The sequence below is a fragment of the Chelmon rostratus genome, chromosome 24, assembly GCF_017976325.1.
Source record: "Chelmon rostratus isolate fCheRos1 chromosome 24, fCheRos1.pri, whole genome shotgun sequence".
Classification (NCBI taxonomy): Eukaryota; Metazoa; Chordata; class Actinopteri; order Chaetodontiformes; family Chaetodontidae; genus Chelmon; species Chelmon rostratus.
Window position 1 is genome coordinate 3992224 of NC_055681.1, and position 22137 is coordinate 4014360.

A 22137-nucleotide genomic window follows, 5' to 3' on the forward strand; every position below is an offset into this window, starting at 1 on the left:
ACCGGGCTTCCAGAGCCTAATTGGCAGGACTCTGCCTCAGCTCACCAGGCATCTCTGCCGTCACAGGACCCCCTTCTCCCTCCCCTCCCATCCTCGCTGTTCCAAAAAGCCATACCCGTTTCAGGGATCCACGCTGGAAGTCAAATTCCATTAATCAAATCATAGCACAGCACGCTGTTGGAATACCAACGAGCCGGCTGCATGCTAATGAGGCAGGAAGAGGATATGGGAAGGAGGGGGAAGGTGTGTGTGCGTGTTGGGAGTGAGGTCTCCACATAGCGCGATCACCCCAGAAGCTTGCTGAAGGGGGAAATGAGAAAACAGGCAGGGGGAGGGGGAGGGGTTGGTGATAGAGGCCGATCTGTTCAAACCACTCCCTGGCTGCCCACAGGTCTGCTCGCCTCTGTTTTTCCTGTCTGTGTGCATCCACAATTGCACATTTCAAAATGCTTGTTGTTCACAGTTCTCTGGCATCATCTTTGCACCTTTGTCTTACACGTTTGTCATCTCACCATCGTGGTGAAAACCAGGTGTTCCTTTACCTTTTGTCCTTGACTCTCACAATGACTCATGCTTTGCTCAGATACACATAACACATGCTGTGTGTACAGACACACATTCACACATTGTGTGCTCTAAACCAGCCAGCCTTTGCAAAATGAAGTACTTGTGACCGGTTATCACCATGATGTGAGCCACTGGGCAGTAATTCTCAATCTCAACCCATGCCTAAAACCTGTATTCACTCTCATTCCTTTATTCAACTATGATAACTTGTTCATATTTTTGCAAACCTTATATTAGCTGATGTCCCAAGAAAGAGCAGGACAAATCAGCTAATATTAGCCTGAACTCTGATAGCATCCATCAGAGCACTTTATAGCACAAGTCAAGTCAGTAACTTGCCCAAGGACACTTCACCACATAGACTACAGGGGTCAAGGAATGAACCACTGACCTTCTGATTAGTGAATGACAGCTTTTACTCTGACCTAGTATATTTGTATATATGAATGTATATTTCCTATATTATGAATGTTTATTTTTTATTCAACTGTGTTCTGGACTCTACTCTTTGCTTACTGTGGCTGTTACCTTTCCCTTACTTACCAGAGCTGCTTATTATTCTTCTGATGACTGTGAGGATCGCTGCTTTATGAGCCCTGCTGCTCCTCCCAGCGTCCTCCGTCTCCTACTCCTACAGCACTCCTCCCCAATTAATAATCGTAATCAGTGACAGTCTTTGACTGATGATCGCTCCCGCTGGAATAACCATCACGACAGTGACAGCCATAGCCATAATGTTTAAAGGAATAATGATAGCTGTAATATATTTAAAGGCTTACATCAACTTCCTAATCTCCTGGATTCATTAGATAAGGATATGTCAGTCCCTCGGACAGTGAGAGAAGCTGCTGCACGCTATTGACATTTTTTATTTTTCTTACTTTGTGCAGATTTGAAACAATAGTTGCTGTTGTGATTTTTTGAGGGGGAAATTGCGTCCACATTCAAAAGGAAGTACAAGAATAGAGACGGAAAGCAGACTTGTTAACGCCCTTTAATCAAAACACTTGGATCCAGTGCAACTCTAAAACTGTCACAGCTCCACAGCTGTCAATCATACTGATTCCTTTATTACTCCTGCAGACAGGATATCCCATACATTATGGTTATAAATTGTTATTGTGTGAGAGAGTGTTCAAGGGTCACATGAGTTTGGTTTTTCTCATAGTTCACTATAAGGCTATTATCTAGTATGAGCACCAGTTGTTATGTAGCTGTGTCAGATTCTGATTAACTAACCTTTCTGTCTTTGCCATTTTTTGCCTGACTTTGAATAGAATAAAGCTGTTCTAATCAATATTCTTATATTAACAGTAGAACAAATGCGTATGTATAATGTGCACTGGCAGGTGTTGCTTTTAGTGGCCAACTAATGCTTTGGTTTGGTCTCATGGAGCTCTTGAGCATCGTTTCCAGCCACAGGAAATAGCTGTTTTTAGCAAAAAAGTCTGATTAATACGTACATGTACACGACCTGCCCAGCACCAAGCAGCAGAGAAAGTTAGCAACTCGCTGGTGAAGATAGCCAGTTCAAGAGCCTGATATTTGTCTCAGGAGTTTGTGGAGACCAGGCCGAAGCTAAAAAAAAAAAAAAAGATTGATTGTCAGACTTGCAGTTAACATTAATACAAATGTTGCTCTGTGTTTGCTGGATGTGTAAATTAACATAAGTGGTGAAAAACTCAGTTAATGCTACAGACAAACAGAAAAAGAACAACATCCTGTGCTTGAGTGCACTGTGCAAATTTGATTTACCATGAAACAACATGCTTAGAGACAGCAGGACACTCAGTTAGCATTCACAAGACAACAGCATCTAGAAATGTCCTTTGTCGTCTTCAGACGTGCAGCAGAAATAGACTCTATGATGCCTCTTTCATTCACTTGATGTCCAATATGTTTGTCCAGTAATCTCTTTACAGCATCTCTACCATGTAATATCTATATGAGATCTGACAGCCTTGGCTCTGGTGTTTGTCTGTCTCTCATTCAGTCTCAGCACCCTCCAACAGCTCTCAACCACCGGAAATACAACTGTTATCACTCAAATTTAACTTGAGATATTAAGCATTTTGCTGCATTGGACCTAAAAACTGTCTTTTTGTGTAACTAGTTTTGCCGCATTTTGATGTGTGTGCTCAGTTCAAGCTATAAAATACTGTATGCTATGTCCAAGATGTCAGCAGCTGGAGGGGGAGGGAGACAGATGAGAGATTAATCTGTGGTAATGGAGCTTCAGAGTGGGCACTGTGCCATGTGGCAATGGCGATGATGCTGGGTGGAGGTTGGGGGACCTGCCGTTCATGCTCTATACAGGATTAGGGCTATAAGTGCAGGGGGTAAGTCTGGCTAATGGGGCTCATATGTTAGGGACAGAGGACCTTGTAGAAAGAGTGATGCATTGGTGGAGAATGGGGGTGGGGGGGTAGACATAGGAAGGATGTAGAGGGAGGGGTTTATGTGGGCCAGAGTTCACACGGCTTTATATCCATTTGGTCATCGGAAATTAGACGGAGATTGAAACAAAGCATGATTTCATTTCTCTACCTTCACACAGAGAGCTGCTCTGGTCTTATCTGACTAAAACAGCAGCAGCTGGCTGCTTTCATGTGCTCCCTGCTTCTGCTTGTATGTACAGTATGTTCATATATTTATAACTCTGTGCATCTCTTTTTTTGTCATCTGTTAAGCTCTTTAGCTGTAAAATATGACGAATTGAAAAGCCAAGGAAAAAGTCAAAGGCCAGAGTCCTTGCAATCGCCATAGATTATACTCAGAAAACAAAGCACAAAGGCAGGAGAAAGACAAAAAAAAAAACAAAAACACTCATGTTTGCTTCTGAAAGGGCTACCTTTATAAAGTTTAGAAGATGACATATCCTGACTTTTAGTTCCTAATTTGGGTCAAGTGCCAAAAACACTGAATCCTTCATTTCCTACAATGCAGCACACCTACATATTGTATAGATAACCCAAGCGGCAACCTCTGGGCCTGAAAAATGAAGCTGCAGTTCCTTGAATGGCTGCTTGAGCCTGGCATTTGTTTAAAGTCTTTGTTTTTATGGAAAGATACCTTAGATTTTCGAAATTACTAACCAATTAATCAAAAAGATAATCTGCTGATTGATGGATGATGAAAATAACTGAGGGTTGCAGCCCTAGTTTTCATGTAGCTTCATGTATGCACCCCTAAGACTCTTTTGTTTCAGTTTGTTCTAAAAGCTCTTCAAGACATCATCAGTACTACACTAACCGTGATCTTTGCTTGTTTCTGTTTCACAGGGAGCGCAGCCGGGACCGCCACAAGTCCCGCAGTAAAGACAGCCGCTCTGAAAAGTCGGTAACAATTAACACACCGCCTGCAGAGCCGCTGCTGGGCGACTCGGCTGTTCGGGGGGAGCAGATCCAGGTAGGCCTGAACGCGGCACCATCACTCAAACACAATCCTGCATCACCAGGCCACTCCAGGGGCCTCTTTAGCATAAAGACTCACCTCACAATGTCTTCACAATTTGCTTTATGGATGCCTCCAATACACGATGGGACAACTCTGCTAGTCTGATTTTGAAGGGATTTAGAGCACAGGAGATTTATCAGTTGCTTGTCAAAATGAGTTGGAATGATAATCAGCCTGGGCTGGGAGAGGCCATCTGGTATTTGAGGGCAAAAGCCAGAAGGACCAATCCACTTTTGGCGAGTTCTGGGCTGTCACTTTCAGAAAATCTATCACTGACAAATTTCTGCTACAGGATATGTATGCAGCAGGTTGCTTCCGTGGTCAGTACACCTTTGTTGTATCCCCTCTGTCAGAAGCAAAGATAGTATTTCACTGCAGGGAGCGGGTCAGTCGATGATATGCTCCAGCGGAAGGTGGGGAGGTAGCTTCAGCGGCCCCTGCCAGAATGGACCAAGCCAAAACAGCAGCTTAGCTGCTTTTGACAGTCAGTTAAAATTCAAACTGTGCCCTCAGAAATTATGCTGACTTTGATGCCAGCAATTGCAAGCTCAGAAAATGGATTATGTGATGGATTATTTGATAAGAGAGAAATATAAGGTAGGAAATTGTTTACAACTTGAATAAATCCAGTATTTGCTGAATGTAAGGTAATGCATAGACAACAGGATGTGTTGGTTTGGCCATTGGATCATACATGTTGTTCTTGCCAAACAGACAGTCTGACTCATTTTTATGTCATGTAGCAGGCAGCCGTGTGATTATGTTTCTTGGAATCAGATAAAAGGCAGAACAAATAAAAGACAGGTCGATCAGATAGCGCAGTGTCAGCTGGGCAGGTTGGCTAGAAGTTGGCATGTTAAGACGTGAAATCCTCTGTCGCACTTAAGGGATACAAGAGTTCTTGGTCCAAAACAATCAGGGTGAAAAAAAGGAGTAATCGCCAATTAATTACCTGAAAGTCTCTGTGTTATTGTTGGGCCAAAGCACAATTCATTTTTATGATCCTTAAAGAAAGACAAGTGTCAAGTAATAGTTTCTTCCCCAAAGGTTGAATTATAGCCAAACTGAGGAGCTAACAGGGCTAGCGTGGCAAAACATGTTCTCATGAATGGTTGCATTAAGCTCAGTTGGGGACCAAGAATTGTTTAATCTACAAACATAAAATTTATTTAAATGAAAAATTACACAAAATCAAACAAATCAACCCTTTAATCGTGTGTGTTTAAATCCTTCACTGTGAAGTATTTACAGCCAGGGGGCTTATGTCTTGGGTCCGTTATATTCATCAGGTAACATCTCAGTTTCAGCAGTGGCTGTCATCGCCATGTCTTGCGTGTGTGATATGCATTAATTCTGGAAACAGCATTTAGTAATGTTGCTGTTAGCTGCAGGGGAGTGGTTCACTACTTGTTCCAGTGGTTGGGTCTAATTGCTGCTGTTTGGGACTGTAAGCGCTTGCACTGTGCTATTTGATGGTGATGCTACAAACGATAAGTGTAGTTTGTGGTATTTCCCATGTTTGCTGGCACATTTTACAGCAACGACATAGCAATGTACATCCCCAGTGTGTTTATTGTTTGATGTAAAGTAGCCTAGCCTTGTTTGGAACTGTCTCAAACATACCAAACAGGGCTTTGATTCATTTTCCCAACAAGGAAATGTTTCTATCGTTCTATCAGTCTTACTGTTTATATCACTCTAATCAACACATTTTTCAGTAATGGTTGCAACAATCCAGTACCTCATCAAGTGGATTTAGCATCATGAAATGTCATCATTATTAAACATAGTCTTTCTGCTACCAGTTAGATTCACTCAGTCAGTTTTAGTGCCACCCTTTTCTCATGTGATCTTAAATAAAAATGACTGTCATGAGTTTCAAGTATATACAGACTTGGAAACAGAGCACTGGTATCAGAGTAAGAGTACTCTGCAATGGCTGATACCCTGAGTTGAAGTATTGGAATCTGTGTTTTTTCTGGTACAATATTGCTAACACATTTTAGCATACTTCTATAACTGTGCAACAAGCATTAACAGACTAAAACCTGTGACAGTGTGCAGTTTTCAAAGTAGCAAACCTAACCTGTGAGGGCAAACCACAGCTGGAGCCTTTTTGCTTCCAACTGAAAATCCAGCAACTGCACTCAGTGTAGCATGCAGTCTTTCTTCCCTCAACACTCAATGACACCTGAAGCTTCTGTCCAGCTTTGTTTCACAATTGATCTCATGGTTTGGATTTGCACACTGTTCTTTATCTGTGTGCATATGCTCAAAGAAGTCAACTCATTGGTAGTTTGAGCCGTTCATGGAATTTTTGCTGAGCAGTTGATTTATTTTCTGTCTTGTGAAATGAGAAATATGTGCAGTTCTTCCTCTGGCATGTTTTCAAAGCAGGAATCTCAACGCTTGCTGCTGGCACGAGTCAAATGCATTTAATGATAACAGAGATGGAGATTTTAGGGCACAGACAGCCTTGGCTTACCCAAGACTGACCTGCTCTTTGAGCCAAACAACTGTCTGGCACAGTGGCCTGCATCAAGTGTTTGGCTTAACCCGCTGAAGGGAAAAGATGACAAATACAAACACGCACAGACGTTCCAGCGTTCACCATCATTTACTGACCTACTTGGTGCTGGCTTTCCCTTGTGGCAAGACTCGTTAGCAGTGCCCGTGTATGTGTGACTGTGTTTTTTTGTATGCGTAGTGTGTCTAATTTTAACACATGACAGGATTTGCCACAGAGCACAGCCACCCTTAGTATTTTGCTCCTTATGTCTTATTCATGCCGTGGCCTGCAGTAGTGCTGATGACAGGGCGGGGAGTGTTTGGCTTTAGTTTGACTAATCAGGGCCACCAATTCTACTGAGAGAGAGGCTCAGCACAAATCCTCATGTGTCTGTGTGTGTTTATGCACTCTGGTCTGCCGTCTCACATATGCTCCTATATGTGAATGCTTTGTGTCTGTGTTGTCTCAGAGTCTAACTGTGTGCAGTGCTGTGCTCATTACTCCACTGCTGGGACTTAGTCAGAGTCTTGGCCGACAGAGCGGCACATCGCTCCGAGCAGGGATGTCCTCACAATCCAGCACAAAAGTTTCTCATGGCTGTGATGGGAATTCTAAAAGGAGAGGGGTAGAGGAGATTTGAGATTAGCAGCAAACCAGCCAGAGAATTGTTTAAAGGATTTGCCTGCTGTCAAAAGATGGTGTTTGCATGTGTGTTTTTCTTTACTTGGCAGCAAGCATTCATAATATGTAGAAGACCTATCAAAGCAAACACATGCCACATTTAGGTTAGCTTAGCATGGGGACTGGAAACAGAGGGAAACAAAATAACCAAGTCCACCGACCAGCACCCCTAAAGCTCACTAATTAACACATCATATCTCGTTTGTTTAATCTGTACAAGAACTAAAATGTAAAAACATTGCCATTTTACAGGGGATTACCATTTCTTGGCTGGGACCAGCTTCCAGGTAACAAGCAGAGATGCCAGAAAGTTACTTTGTTTTTTCTTTTTGGTTTTTAGCACTAATTAAACAAACTTGACAAAATGAGTTAGACTTTAGAAGTGCTGGTAGTGGATTTTGCAAGCCCAGCTGTTTCCCCTCGTTTCCAATCTTTATTCTCAGCTAGGCTACCCAGCTTAGCATCTTCTCATCTACCTCTCAGCAAAAACGCAAATAAGTGTATTTCCCAAAATATTGAACTATTTCTTTTAGCTAAGGTATAAACTGCAACATTCCTAACAAAAACGCAAATTTTTTGGAGGAAATGTTGGTAATTTTTGTGCCTTTCTCATTAAAATCAATCCTACACAGTTTTTGTTTCTGCGGTGGAATTTCAACGCTGCTTTTATGTGAGGTTGATCATACACCTCTCTTCATGTAACCTAAGATTGCTTGATATGTTTGAACAGAACACTTCCAGCAGGCTGCTCCAATATCAGGAAGCAGGCCAAAGCTCCGGGCTGTATGCTAATGTGTGAATGTGAGAAAAACACTTCAGGTGCTTGTTCAGCAGTAAATCCTTTTGGCTGGAATGAGCGGTATCAATAGATGTCTACAGGAATGGAGCCTCTTCTGTATTTTGTTGGCTGGGTGTTTTTAAAGGACAATGGAGGTGCATGCAGCCTGAACTGAGGCATTGACCTTCTATAGGTGGACTGACACTAAATCATGCGAGTGATTAGGTCAATTTATCCTGCTGTTACTGTTGTGTGAAACTGGATATTGGAGTGGATAGTGAGAGGTGGACTGGAGTAGCTCAGGTCAGTGAAGTATGGCAGCTTTGCAGCTTAGTGGTGTGATGTGGAGTGGCATTGTATGAGGTGTCAAGCAGCAGAAATGTGATATGTTTAAACCATGAAGCATTCTTTGAGAATTAGCGCCTTCCTACCCAACAAGTGGAGAGAGAAAGTGGAGCTGGGTTTATTTTTAGATGTTTATGTGCATCTAGAGGCGGGCACTCCTTGTGTGATTTGTGATTTGCTAGTTGGATCAGTATGGTCACTGGTGTTCGTGTGGTTGATCTTGTCCCCCCCTGTGAGTTTTTGCAGAGATCAGGTGCTTTCTGGCAAGGATGTGTTTGTATTTGTTTTGCATGAAACAAGTTCTTGTTCTGTCTTCTTCTTGTATCCAAGAAGATCAGTGCTCACCTCTGACAAAATACTGATGCTGTTTCCAACCACAACCTTGCAAGCGAAGTGCCAGCTGCAGCGCCAAGAGTCAACAAAATGCTGATCTAGTTGCACGAAGTCCCCCAACACCCCTCAACCTCCCACTGTTTCACCTTCCTCTCCCCTCCCTGCAGCTCAATTCATTCAACCTGATTAAACTCAGCTGCTTTGTGATCTCAGCTGCTCGCTTACTTGAGCCGGACCTCGGTGCGCTAACAGCGGCACCGCTCTTGGCATTCCTTGACGGACTACGGCGCAGGTAGCTCCTCCGCCCTCCGACTCCCAGGCAGCCATGTCGTGCTCTTGGAAGAGGCACGGCACTTGCGTTCATGTTTGGGATCTCATCCCTGTGGTGAGTGCTTCCTGGCTCAGTCTCCCGTGAGACAGACTTCCCGCCGAGCTTCTTGGTTATCCCGGTGCTTTGTGTGTGTGTGTGTGTCTGTGCTTGTTGTAAGCTGCTTGCCTCGGCCAGGCTGCAAGCTCTGTGGGTGGGCAAAGCAGGAAACAGAAGATAGAAAAAAGAAGATATTCCCAACACGTTTCCACGTTACATTAGGAGAAGGTGTTTTTTGGGTGCTAGATTTTTTTTTAGGCATTTTTTATGTTTCAACAGAGAGATGACAGGAACTAAGGGGAGAAAGAGTTGAGGAGTATCATGCAGCAAACAAGCAGGGAGACCGCAGGGTTCATGGTCGTTGCTTTTACCCTTAGGCTACCAGAGTGTTCATTGGAGAAATTTAATAGCACTTGCAGATGAACTTGTGGCTGAAAACTCCAGGTAAGGTGAACACAATCAATGAATTCTTCCCTGATTTCTGGCTTCACTTTCATATTTTAGGACTGATTTTAAATTTAAGCTGCTGTATATTTAGTGACATCCTATCTGACTCGCACGTCTTTATGAAATATGCGCTTCTAGGTGATGTAGCAACTACTCGCAGGGCTAGTTGGTGAATTTTCTTAAACAATTGAGCTCTGTGGCACAGAAGAATAAGATAAATCAGGCTTCGGATACACACACACACACACACACACACACACACACACACACACACACACAACTTGTCTGTAGGATGCATTCATTGTCTGTTTGATCTTTTCTTAGGATTTGTCACCAATAGGAAGTATATAGAACATCAGCATGTTTATTCTTTTAAGACACACTGTAAAGGTGTTGTGTTCACTGTAGATCACATGCACGCACCCACACACACACACACACACATTAACACACATTTAGCCTTGTCAGTGGCAGCACAGCGACACCACAGTGCTCACTGGGTCAGAAGCAATGGGCAGAGAGTGGTGCTGAGGCAAGAGATGAGCAGAGAATGAGCAGAATGAGAGAAAATGCCTCGAGGGAAAGATGGATAAAAGGAAGGGAGGAAGGAGAGAGAGAGGAAGGAAGAGGAGGGAGAGACACATCTATTTGAGTATAGTGATGGCACCTAATTTTTATTTTGTCTTTGTTCTCTCTGTAGTCTGATGTTTGTTTACTGTACTCCTCTACTCCTCTTTCCCCTCCTTCTCTCCCTCTCCATCCATCCGTCCATCCATCCCCGCTGCTGTCAGGACATCCCATGTGATCGTCTCATCCCCCCCTCCCCTCTTGCCACGCTCCTTTGCTCTCTGCCTTTCTCCATAAAGCCCCTTACATTATGTGGCAAGTGAGCGCGCAGTCCCATACAATGCCTCCTGAGGCATGATGGGAGAGATTTCTATATAAAGGCGGATAAAGCGGTGCTGGGCTGCAGATCAGGAGAGAGTCAGGGAGGTCAAAAACACACACACACACACTCTGGGGTGGATCAGGGGATGGAAAGCAGCAGCTGAGTACAGAGACAATGGTTGCATGAGCTGAACTGAGCTAAATTTTGGTGGTCGAGGACCTCAGGATGCAGTCGCCAACGGTGATGGAGGCAGGAGATGAGGTGTTGCAGGTGCTTGAAGTTTGCGAGGCTATAGAGGAGATAAAGGAAGTGATTGTCACCACCGTAGAAGAAGACTCTACTACTAACTCACCTCTGGTGGCTAGCTCTGGCCCAGGGACCAAACCAAGCCAGGTAAGACCAAGAGGTCCAACTGGACAACATGCTTTTTTCTGACGATTTGTAGACCAAATGATTATTCAGTTAATTGAGAAATAATTGGCAGATATACTGAATATAATCATTAGTTGCAGCCACAGTGAAAATTATTATACACTATTACAATTCAAGAATTGATTTGCAGCATAAGATATCACTCAATAAATAGATTTTTTTTACTCCTAAATTGGCTCTTTAGAGCAGTCGTTAGTGTAATTCTGCAAAGCTTGATAAGTATGGGCACAGGTTTGTGCACCAGTTCTCGAATATTACATAATTGTTATATAATACGACGTAATCATTACACCAGATTCTGTGTTTTGTTCAATTTGAAGTTCTATATTCCCCCCATGGTTACCTGACATTTCTGTGAATAATCCATTTCAAACATTCGTGTAATTTACCTCTTAATCACGTGCTGCTCAGCTGTCAGTCTGCCATTGTCACTCCTCTATCCAGCCAATTAGTCCAGGGAACTTTCTCAGTGCTTCCTTTCCTTGTCCTGACAAGTTCTTGGCAGCCTTGCACGCTGTCCTCAACAAAGGTGGTTTTAAGTGGCTGTGAAGAGCTCTTTGGGAATGCGTGTTGCTATATTTTACACAAATACACACACACACACACACACCTTGCCTCCCAGGAGTGAGTAGAGTGCACTTGTTCCCTCACTGAGCGAAGGGCTTTGTTTTCGGCCCTCGTGCAACAGAAAACAAGCTTTTAGTGGATGTTTGATTTACTGTGAGAGACAATAGCTGTTATTTATACTCAGGTGGAGAAAGAGTGCAGAAAATACTCTGTTGAAAGCTTTGTAAATGCACACTTGCTGACATAGCATGTAAGTGCACGTACTAGCCAGAGTGCTATATATATATACCTGCACACACATGCAAACAAACAGTGTCTGAGCATCTTTTGTTGTGGTATCACTTCTTTCCTACTCAGCTATTAGTCTTTTTCTCGAGACAGAAATGTGGCTTGAGGCTCAGGTTATTAGAGAGTTCAGTGTATTTGTTGATAAACCAGTTGAAGATTTATGCTGGTTGTTGTAGTTTCGTAGATTTTTTTGTAGGTCAGTGCGGATAAAATATGCTGGGTTTAAAATTAACTGTTGTTTCATCTAAGAACATAATATAAAATTGTAAGTAGTCGTGGCTGTGCAATTTGGTGTTTTTTTTCCCAAAAAACAGCAGGAACTGTCACATCATTTCTCGTCACAAAAACGCTAAAGGCCTTATGAGCAAGGGCCCATAGCATCAGGAAGTCCCTCCAATCCCAACAAGCAGTGCTGTAGTGCAGTGTGATCCAAACAAGTGCCTGTTCGCAGGTCAGATGTCGCTCTGGATGTGTTTAAAGCCCAGCACCTACTGTATCATATTGCAGCACTTAGTGTGCAACCTTGCCAAAATTTCATCAAAGAAATACTTTGATGGCACATTCTGTGTCTTATCAACCCGCCCTCACCTCGCTTTTAAAACCGCTCTGCTCAACGGTTTTCACTGGCTGTGATGGAGAAAGTTATTTCCTCACGGCTTGGCTGCATGTGTTCCTGTTGTGGATGCTTGCCTTAGTGCGAGATTACTGCTCTTGTTAGACACAGCATTTTTCTTTGCTTTGGTTTCCTGGCATAATTACATTGCCAGAGCTACAGCAAGATTTTAAGATAGTGTGTTAGTGCTTTCTGTGCTTCATTCACTGAGACGTATTAAATGGGTAGTTTGATATTTTGGGAAATTGGCATATTTGTTGTTTGCCAAGAGTTAGATTAGAGGATTTTAGGCTTGTTATTTGGTTTATCATCCATTTCTACTAGCTAGTTTGCCAATACAAACTGCCTGTTTTAGCGAGTTATCACATTGTACTCTGTTCTCCTACCTCTCCCACATATTCTGTAAGTTTACATTGTCCCTGCCCTCTTTTTCATTTTAATCTGCCTTTTTAAGATATCCCTCTGTTGCCCCAGCTCTTCTCTTCTCTTGTTCAGTGGTATGTGAGAACACGTCATATTGGATGTTTCCGTTATTCATGCTGTTTAGTTCCTACCGGAACGCCTCAGCTCCTCCCAGAGCCGAGGAATCGCTTGTAAAACATCGTCTGGGTTGAATAAATCACTGCAGACGTCGGACAAGAGTAGACCTGACAGGTGTTTAGCTGCAGCGCGTATATTCATGACACACATGTAGCTGTAAGAAGGGGATTTCACATGTTGGTTTCGTCTGAGTGGTAATCAACTCTGGCCCTTGAACTGCCAATGACCTCACTGTCCCTCCCTCTCTGGATCAATCCCTCTCCCTCTTTAATTGGCTGTCTTGTTATCGAAAATTTCTGTCCTGTCCTTTTCTTTTTCCTCTTTGTTCCCTCTCTCTTTGCTGTTCCTCTCTGTCTCACCTGTTTTCATGTGATGAATGGGACTGGGCCTCCTGCAAGGCTGCTGGTACTGAACCAGATCAGCCTGTGGTGATTGGTTAATCCCGGGAGGAAATGTGGGTCACTATCGTCTATTTTTAGTCGCGGCGGCAGAGGGAAAGCCCAGGTACAGTAGTAAGGATCCAACAACAACATCCCAAATTTCATTAGCATTGAGCCAGTGTGAGTGTCACATGCACATCATGTTGATACCTTCAGGATGAGCACTGTAGACAAAAAAAATTAAATCCTCACACCAATTTTCCTTCATATTAAATTACTTGAAGCACAAGGTAATATTCTGTTAATGTTCTTATTAATGCTTACAAGTAATGATAATATTCAATAACTGTTAAATTTTTTGCCAATCAAGTCATCATTTCAGCTCTTGTTGCTGTGTGATGTTTCTAACTTATTTTCTGCTTGGGGCAATGATGAGCATGTTCTGTAATAATGTTGATAGAGTTCTTAAAAGACTCTTTAAACAGTGTGATTCAGAGGTATGAAACACGGGCGATGAGTGTTGATGAGTGTCGGCATGAGAAGCAGTGATTCATGTCTCCTCTGGGTACAAGGTACACTGTGGTCAGAGTAGAGAGACACTTCCTTACACCTAATGCCTATTGATTTCCTTTCTCACACAAACACACATGCACACACAGATCACGCTTGTCATCACCAGCTAGACGGAGGTCAGACTGGATGAAGACTTGAGAGTCTGTGAACAGGAAAGTTGCCATGTACTCAACACCACATGGTTCAGATGTGTCATATTCATCCATTCAGACACAAAACAACATTTATTTTATATATATTTAGAATATTACTGCATGTAAAAGGGCTCCCACTTCCTGCATCTCCAGCGCTGCTGTGTAACTGCTGAGGTATGCTAGTTGTCATCCCTGATGATTTGTGAACCTCCCTGTAACTGAGTCGTGTGGCCTTTTGTGGAGCACTTATCTCTGCTAATACAAAAGGACAATAATGAGGTTTTGCTTACTTTTGTTCTCTGTAGGGGATAGTTGCTTCATGTGATTAAAAAGCCTGTTGCATAAGTATCTGTGGTGAAGCTGAGGGCCTCCTCAGTCCCCCTCTCTCATTATTAATGAAGAGGCTTTCGCTGTTCTGTTTCAAAAACAATCTCCACTCATATTAACTGGACTGAAATACGCTTTGCTTATTCTTGCGTGTGTGTATGTGTGTGTTGCATTGCGTTATCAGACTTTCCTACTATATTCTGTCAGATATAATCCATCCTCCTCCCACAGCTCTCACATTAAATACATAAAACATGATATACAGAGTTGATCCAATGGTACTATTGATGTTTTTAAGAATTACTGATGTGAAATGTGAAATCTCTTCACTTTTTGTATGAGGAATTGTAAACTATAATGACACCGTAGCTATTATACTTTCTTTTTTTTTCCAAAAGACTTTATAAAGTTTTTGGGACATATTTGTTGAAACATTGTCTAAGCTTTAAACCTCTAGGTGGCCGTTCCCCATGGCAGTGCCAGTATAAAATGTCTTCCTTATGTGAATTATTATTTTTCAGTAATCATACATTTTCATGCCATGACTATCTATTTTTGTTTTATTTGCTTGCATTAATAAATGAGAGGCAGACACCTTGTCCAGCACACCTAAATGCCAGGTCGGGTCCCCACAGGGATGCAGTAACATGTTCCCTCTTTGACCTTTTGAACCCAAGTCATGCATTCCACTGTCTGGTTTGCTGCTCATGGGATCAGCTGGTCATGATGTTTGGCTTTTTCCAAAGCAGTGCAGACAGTGAGATGAGTATTTACGACCGCATTGTCGTGTCGAAGGTCAGATGAAACTGAGACAGTTTTGAGTGCTGGATCTTGTCAAAGAGACCGTCTATGAAAATCTATACCTACATGTCAACAGCTGGCATGAATGATAGCGCTGCTATGAATAGAAAATGTTGAATCATGTTTAAGGCTCACCATTCCTGCTTTTTGTTTGTTTGTGCTGTTAAATCATTTTATTTTTAAGTAGCGCTGCCTTTCACCTGGATTTAATGTCCTCACACATCTATAATTTGTGGTCAATTAAGAGATTTTTTCTCTCTCTAACACCAACATCAGGTGTACAGTTCATTGCATTTTACATGTGAGTTTGCAAAGCTTTGCTATTTTATGATGAATATCCATATTGGAAAAATATCATCTGGTACTTTGGTTTATGACCAGATACTTGAAAACCTACTGACATTTCCCTCAGCCTCAGCTGTATTTTGTGTTTAGTGCTAATAAGCACTTGTTATGCTAACAGTAACATGTTGATCCTGGTATTACCTGCTATTATATATTACCTGCTAACCATCACTAGCTTTGTCACTGAACATGTTAGCGTACTGATGTTATTTGCTCAGAGCGCCACTTAGCCTAAATACAACCTCACAGCTGCTAGCATGGCTGTAGACTGTAGGTCTTTGTAAAAAAAACCTGCTCAAACAAGAATAAATAATGATTTTCTTATGGACTATTTTCAGAGATGGATTAACACGCCAGGACGCAGTGCAACAGTGCGGCTCATTTATGTGTTTTTGGACAACAGCACAGAGGATCAGAGTGGGATCTAGTCATTGCTGGGTTTTTTCACTAATAAAAAAAATCTAGAAAACCACCAGCTTTATCCTGTAATAACACCTAAAGGATGTGGGAGAAAAGTAATGAAAGTATTGCTATCTTGTAGCAGTGAAAATTCTATTATTAGTATATACTCAGTAGCTTCTTTCTAGCTTCAAAGACAACCTGAGCAATACTGCCTGGGTCCTCCCATTGTTCTGCTTCATCTCATTCTCTGCTATTTTAACCCCTGAGGCCAGTGGGATATTCTCTCTCCCATTGCACCATCCTCCTCCTCCACCTTCCAGCCCCCGCAGTCTAAAGTGATCATAGTGCATCCCCTTCACAACCCCCTCTCTGCTAATGTGGGGCTAATGTCACTGATACAATCCTTAAAATAGGATTCATTTACCATGGTGCTGCATTTTGGTAGCCGTGTCTTTGGGTGATGGAAAGAATCTGTTTCTAAGTGTTTTTGTTGCTGATGGCAGTTCATTATCTGTTCAGGGTTTTTTTTTTTTTTTTGGTTGGTAAGGGCAGCACTCAGCCGCTTACAGGGCCACGTTAGCAGTGTTATGACTACTCTGTACAAAGCCCTTATCTTTCTTGTTCTAACAGCTCTGCTCTGACACCGCTGACCTTCATTATCTGCGGATGCAGTCGGATCTAGACGTCAGTGCGTAGCCCAGTTGGCAGCTCACTCTGTTTACTTTTTCCACTTCCTATCTTCCATTCCTTTCTTTCTCACGTGCTTGGAAATAACCTAAAAAAAAAAAGGTGTGTTAAAACTGCAGTCATAGGAACATTTCACAGTAAAATGAATCCACTCAAGTGGAGAAACGTGAGATACCAAACTGTATTCCAGAAGCACAGTTCAGATAAAAGCTTTCTCTTCTAATATTTTCAATCCTCTGATGCCCTCGCTCACATTTTCCCCTTAAGCAATGTAGCTATATTTGGCCCAAACCCACTCTATTGTTGTGGTTTTGTTATTCTGCATCTGCTAGACCTGCTGGTCACTGGGTGCGTCTCAATTCCCTTAAATACATCCCTCACTTGCCTCTTTTCCTCTGTGCTTAGCCCCTTCCACGCGAGAAACCATACAAACCTTTCAAGTAAAATGACATATTCTTTCCTCTCAGGCATCATCATCATCTGAAGCATAGTGCTCTTTAGGGTCACATGTGACTGAATGGAAATGCTGAAGGAAACTGATAAAATGTGTTTATTGCTGAAAGACAACATACTCTCCTCCTGTCCCTGAATATAATATTCAATATCATCCATCTTGCAGATTTAAAAGGAGAAATGATGAATAGAATTTTTTTTCTTTTCTTTTTGACAGATGTCTTTTATTGATTTTCTCATGAACAAATAAACAAAGGGAGAACAAACACTGAACACATCATTATCCAGACCTGGTTGGGATGCACCTGGTGTAAATCCTGTTTTGATTTCTTCCTCCTCGTAATTCCAGGATGACAACTGGGGCGAGACCACCACGGCCGTCACGGGCACATCAGAGCACAGCCTCTCGCAGGAGGACATCGTTCGTATCACCAAGGACCTGGAGGACAGCGTGGGGCTGGACTGCCGCCGTTACTTCACCCTGACCCTGGCCGTGATCCTGGGCCTGCTGGTGTTCTTGACGCCGCTGGCCTTCCTGGTGCTCCCCCACCTCCTCTGGCCGGAGAGGCTGCAGAGCTGCGGCACGGCCTGCGAGGGCCTCTTCATCTCCGTGGCCTTCAAGCTGCTCATACTGCTGCTGGCCGTCTGGGCGCTCTTCTTCAGGCCGCCACGGGCCGGCCTCCCGCGGGTGTTCGTATTCCGAGCGCTGCTCGCCGTGCTGGTGCTGCTCTTCGTGGTCTCCTATTGGCTCTTCTATGGAGTCAGAATACTCGACTCACAGGTAAGCAAAGAGAAGGTTCAGAGAAAGGAAAGCAGGCATGAAATGTTATGGCTATCCTTTGTAGTAAGCGCATGCAAACGCACACACACACACACACACACATAACTACTTCCAATCGCAGTGGGAGAGGTCTCATTTATTGCAGTCACATTAATTTTTGATGCTTTTAGGAGCTCAACACAATCACAAACAACCAAAACACAGCATATTTGGTTCCCCAAGCTCTATGTTTACTGTGTGAGTCATAATTTATAATTCCTGTTGGTCCCTCATTCAGAATGCTCGCAGGAAAACACACACATACAAACACACAGAAATCGGGGGTCTCAAAAGCTTGCAGTCCTTTGAAATGTATCTAAATATTCATATGCTCTACTTGCTCTACATCTTGTCTTACATTGGTACGTTCTCCTTTTTTTTCCCCCTGCAGGAGTAATTTATACTTGATTTTTTGGTTTGTTTATAATTTTTTTTACGTTCATACTGTATTTTCATGGAGTGTATATATTCAGTATTCTGTGTGTATGCTGTACATATATGACCCCATAAAACTTCATTGTTCACAGGATGAAAACTACCAGGGCATTGTGCAGTACGCCGTGTCCCTCGTGGACGCTCTGCTCTTCATCCACTACCTGGCCATCGTCCTGCTGGAGCTCCGGCAGCTCCAGCCGTGCTTCTCTGTGTGCGTCACACGCTCCACGGATGGCGAGATGAGGCACTACAACCTGGGACAACTCAGGTGAGAGGCACAGAGGGACTAGTATCATTTTATAGGTGCTTTGTTCCTCAAGTTTGATGATGCATCCTCATGTTCGTTCTAAAATCTATTGGCGGTGTGCAGTGATTTGTGTTAATTGTTGGTCCCACTATGGTAACAGAAATCAGCCCATTCAGGCTTTGTCAGTGGGGGCGTAGGTCTTCTGGTGTGATGTTGAAAAAGTATTCAGCAATCTGAGTAACAGGTCGAAGAGTTTGCAGGCTTGTCAGACACCAGAAAACTGCACAATGGTTTATATTACTACAAGACAGGATTTTACAACCCTGGAAAGTTATCACACCGGCAATTATTAAGCCTTTTCATCGCAATGATGAAGAAAGGAGAAATGCGGCATTCGCGTTACGTAATGTACGCAATGTGTGCTTGCAGTGTTCTGTTCTTGGCCAACTCATTTGTACTGAAGACGTAAATCTTCAAGTATGAATCATGCATACACACTCAGTTTATTAGAAACACTTAGCTAAAACTAATGCAGTCTTATACAACAGCCCTGCAATAAATCCTACCTGTATGAAGGTTATAATGTTCAGATTTTGTTGAAACTAGTTTAGGACGCTGTTGAGTGATCATTTTGAACAATGTAATAATCTAATATTATGTCCAACCCATTTATATCAATAAGGAGGGAGTAAGTCATAAAAATACCTTTCAGCATAATGCAATGCAATTCAGCAGCACCACAAACTTTCAACAGAAACTCATCATTGTAACCTTCATGCAGGCAGGATTAAACCGGCAACTGATGGACTGATTTTTTGTAAAGGCTCAGTAATTTCCTTTATTTATTTTATCAACAGGAGGAAATAGTTTATATGTTGGAGACTATTTTCAGATGCGGATTAATCCACATTTAGTCTTCTAGTGAGTATTTGGGGCAGCAGAGTGGTGGATGTGGGACTGAGTCAAAAATAACAACACTGCCTGCATTGAAGGAACATGCTATCCAGTGCAACAGTGTGGTTCATTAATGTGTTTTTTTGACAACAATGGAGCTCTATGACACAGAAGAATACAATATAGCAGCCTTTGTATACTCACACACAATATTTGTTTGTTGGTGTCGGCCTTTTCAAGGGGTTTGTCAGCAAGAAAAAAACGACAGATTTTTCCTTTAATGTCGAGTGGCTGACTTGCTCTCAGGAGATTGTAAGCTGTCTGTTCAGGCTTGCTTCTGAGAAGGTGCCAATAAGATTTATGAGACACTGGGAAATAATGGTGGCAAAAGGTGTAAGCCCGTGCTGTATCAGTAGGTGGAGGTGGAAAATGATCAGGTGTCATAGCGCCGCCTTGTAATTTAGGCTGAAAAGACATGCAGGCGCATATTTCGATGCAAATCTTACATATTTTGCGGTTTCTGATGACCGTGGGGGCTGCTGTTAGCATTAGTAAGAGGAAGGGACAGAGGATACAGAGAGCGAGGGTTGACGTGAGCGAACAGGGGATAGATGAGGAGAACGTGGGGGGATGAAAGGGAGGGAAAGGAGAGGACGTGTGGGTGAGATGGGAAGACAGAAACTGGGACACCTCAAGTGAGAGAAATGGGAAGAGAAGAGGGAAGTCACTGGCTATATACACGGAAATGGGACAAAGGAATTCATACAGGAAAGACTCAGGAAAGTCAAGAAACTGAGGGATGTGCCTGAAGGAAAAGAGCGGCGATCAAGTAGAAAGAGAGATTGAACGTTAAGCCAGAGGTGGATGAAAATGCAGAGACAAGAAGGCGCACAGACAAAGTGGCTGATAGGGAGAGGAAATCGTGCCAGGAGAAAAAAGGAGAGGGTGGGGAAGACTTCAGAGAGGAAACTCCTCAGAAAAGAGCTGCAGACAGAGGGTGGAGTACAGAGGGAAGACCCAGGAGACTGAGGCAGGGAGAGCGCTACAGGAGGGAGTGAAAGAGAGAACAGAGAGCAAGGAATTAATAGTTAATGGGAGGGTAGTGTTGAAGAATCCTGAAATGTATGTGCAAATAAAAGAAAGGAAAGGTGTGTTTGTTGAGGTGTGTGCATGTGTGTGTATGTGTCTGTGTGTGTGTGTTTGTGTGTGTTTTTATGACCTTACTGTCTCTGAGGAAAAACAGGAAGATCCCATTTTTAGCCAAACACACCAGCTGTCTTGCTGCTCCCTGCTATCAATACGCAGCCCCCAGTCTCACATATAGTCTCGCTTACAGGCAACTAATAAAACATGATGGATTTATATAGTGACAGGATGGACGAAATATCCAATTTCGGCCCTTACGTCTTTAGGTTTTTGCCTTTCTGTAGTTTTGCAGGTGGACTGCTTCATACTTCATGTGCCCTGCATTAACAGTGTTTAAAGAGTGTGTCAGGATGAGTGCAGTTCAACCCAACTTGGAAAATTCTCTGTGCTGGATTTTCCATTGATCAGAAGGTCTCAATTAATTGAATTTATGCAGTTAATCCAACCAAATACTGCTACCTATGTTACTTAGAGTATAAACAGCAGGAGGTGTGTAATATGTACAGTGTAGAAGAAGCTACATGTACAGTTGAATATGGTCAAATACAGATAACAGGAAGTGCATGTACAGTAGCAGTATTTGTGTATATTGTTTTGCTGTAACACATTTTAGATTTCTATCTGTGGCAAATACTCCACATTTGATATATTGTTGTTGATGGCTGCAGTTTTCGTCTTAACTTGAAGTTTGTGGATTTGGGAGCTGAAAAAAAAGATTATTTAACATAAGCAGTCTTGGATCCCTCCGCTGATTTCCTTAGATTATTTGTTATTTATTTATTCATTGTGACCAAAATACATAATGAGTGGAACGTTTTAAGTTAAGTAATGTGAATGTTAGTGTAAAAATCAACCTGTGATTGCTGTCTGGTGGTCAAACTGATCCACTCATGCTAAATCTGCTCCACCCTCCGCCAGCGCAGCCTCCTCCTGATGTGCTATGTTTTTATAATTACTTACCTATATGTGTTCATTAAGGGGGATTAGCTCTCCCAGCAGAATCTGTGTTGCTCCCTCTAAGAGCAGAGCATTTTCCATCAGATCTGTGGAAGCATTTGCTATAAATAGTCAATTCCTTGAGGTGTCTCTTGACTGAAATAATGTTGCACAGGAAACAGGCTTGAAGAGGGGAAACAAGGTGGGCAGATTAATGTAGTTTGTGAGAACACTAAATTGACTCTGAAATTGAGCCATTCTTCACAAGGCAATATTTTTCTCTTTTGTATATAACGTACATAACCTCTGTCGTTGATCTTTTGTGACCTAAAGTGTTAGCAGTATGCAGAAGCTAATAACTTTATTTGTGTGTGTGTGTGTGTGTGTGTGTGTGTGTGTGTGTGTGTGTGTGTGTGTGTGTGTGTGTGTGTGTGTGTGTGTGTGTGTGTGTGTGTGTGTGTGTGTGTGTGTGTGTGTACTGGTCTGGTTGGTGTGTTTGCTGGCTGCCTTGGGGGGTGTTGTCCTTTGTAAGCTGTGCCATTCATCCCTTCTTGGCCGGCAGCAGGCCTGGCCTCGCTCTGTTGTCCGTCTGTGACTGTAAACACACAGCTAATTAGTGCTCCCTGCAGACTGGAGCACAGCATCTGGTCAGACTGACACACACGCATTGACACGCATGTGCGTGTGTGCTTGGGTAATTGCACCATATACATGCAAATGACAGATTCCATTCACATGCAGCCAC

At 42.8% G+C, this 22137-nt stretch overlaps 1 protein-coding gene across 3 annotated transcripts in view; it reads left to right on the forward strand.

The window, feature by feature from the left end:
* The window catches only part of LOC121627302 (vang-like protein 1), a 48550-nt gene that overhangs the window by 14175 nt on the left and 12238 nt on the right, over positions 1-22137 (forward strand). For all 3 annotated transcript variants that reach the window (XM_041966143.1, XM_041966142.1, XM_041966144.1), the window contains 3 exons: positions 3849-3975; positions 17264-17695; positions 18262-18437. In XM_041966143.1, the coding sequence (XP_041822077.1) occupies positions 3849-3975; positions 17264-17695; positions 18262-18437 (735 nt within the window). The remainder of the gene's footprint in view (positions 1-3848; positions 3976-17263; positions 17696-18261; positions 18438-22137) is intronic.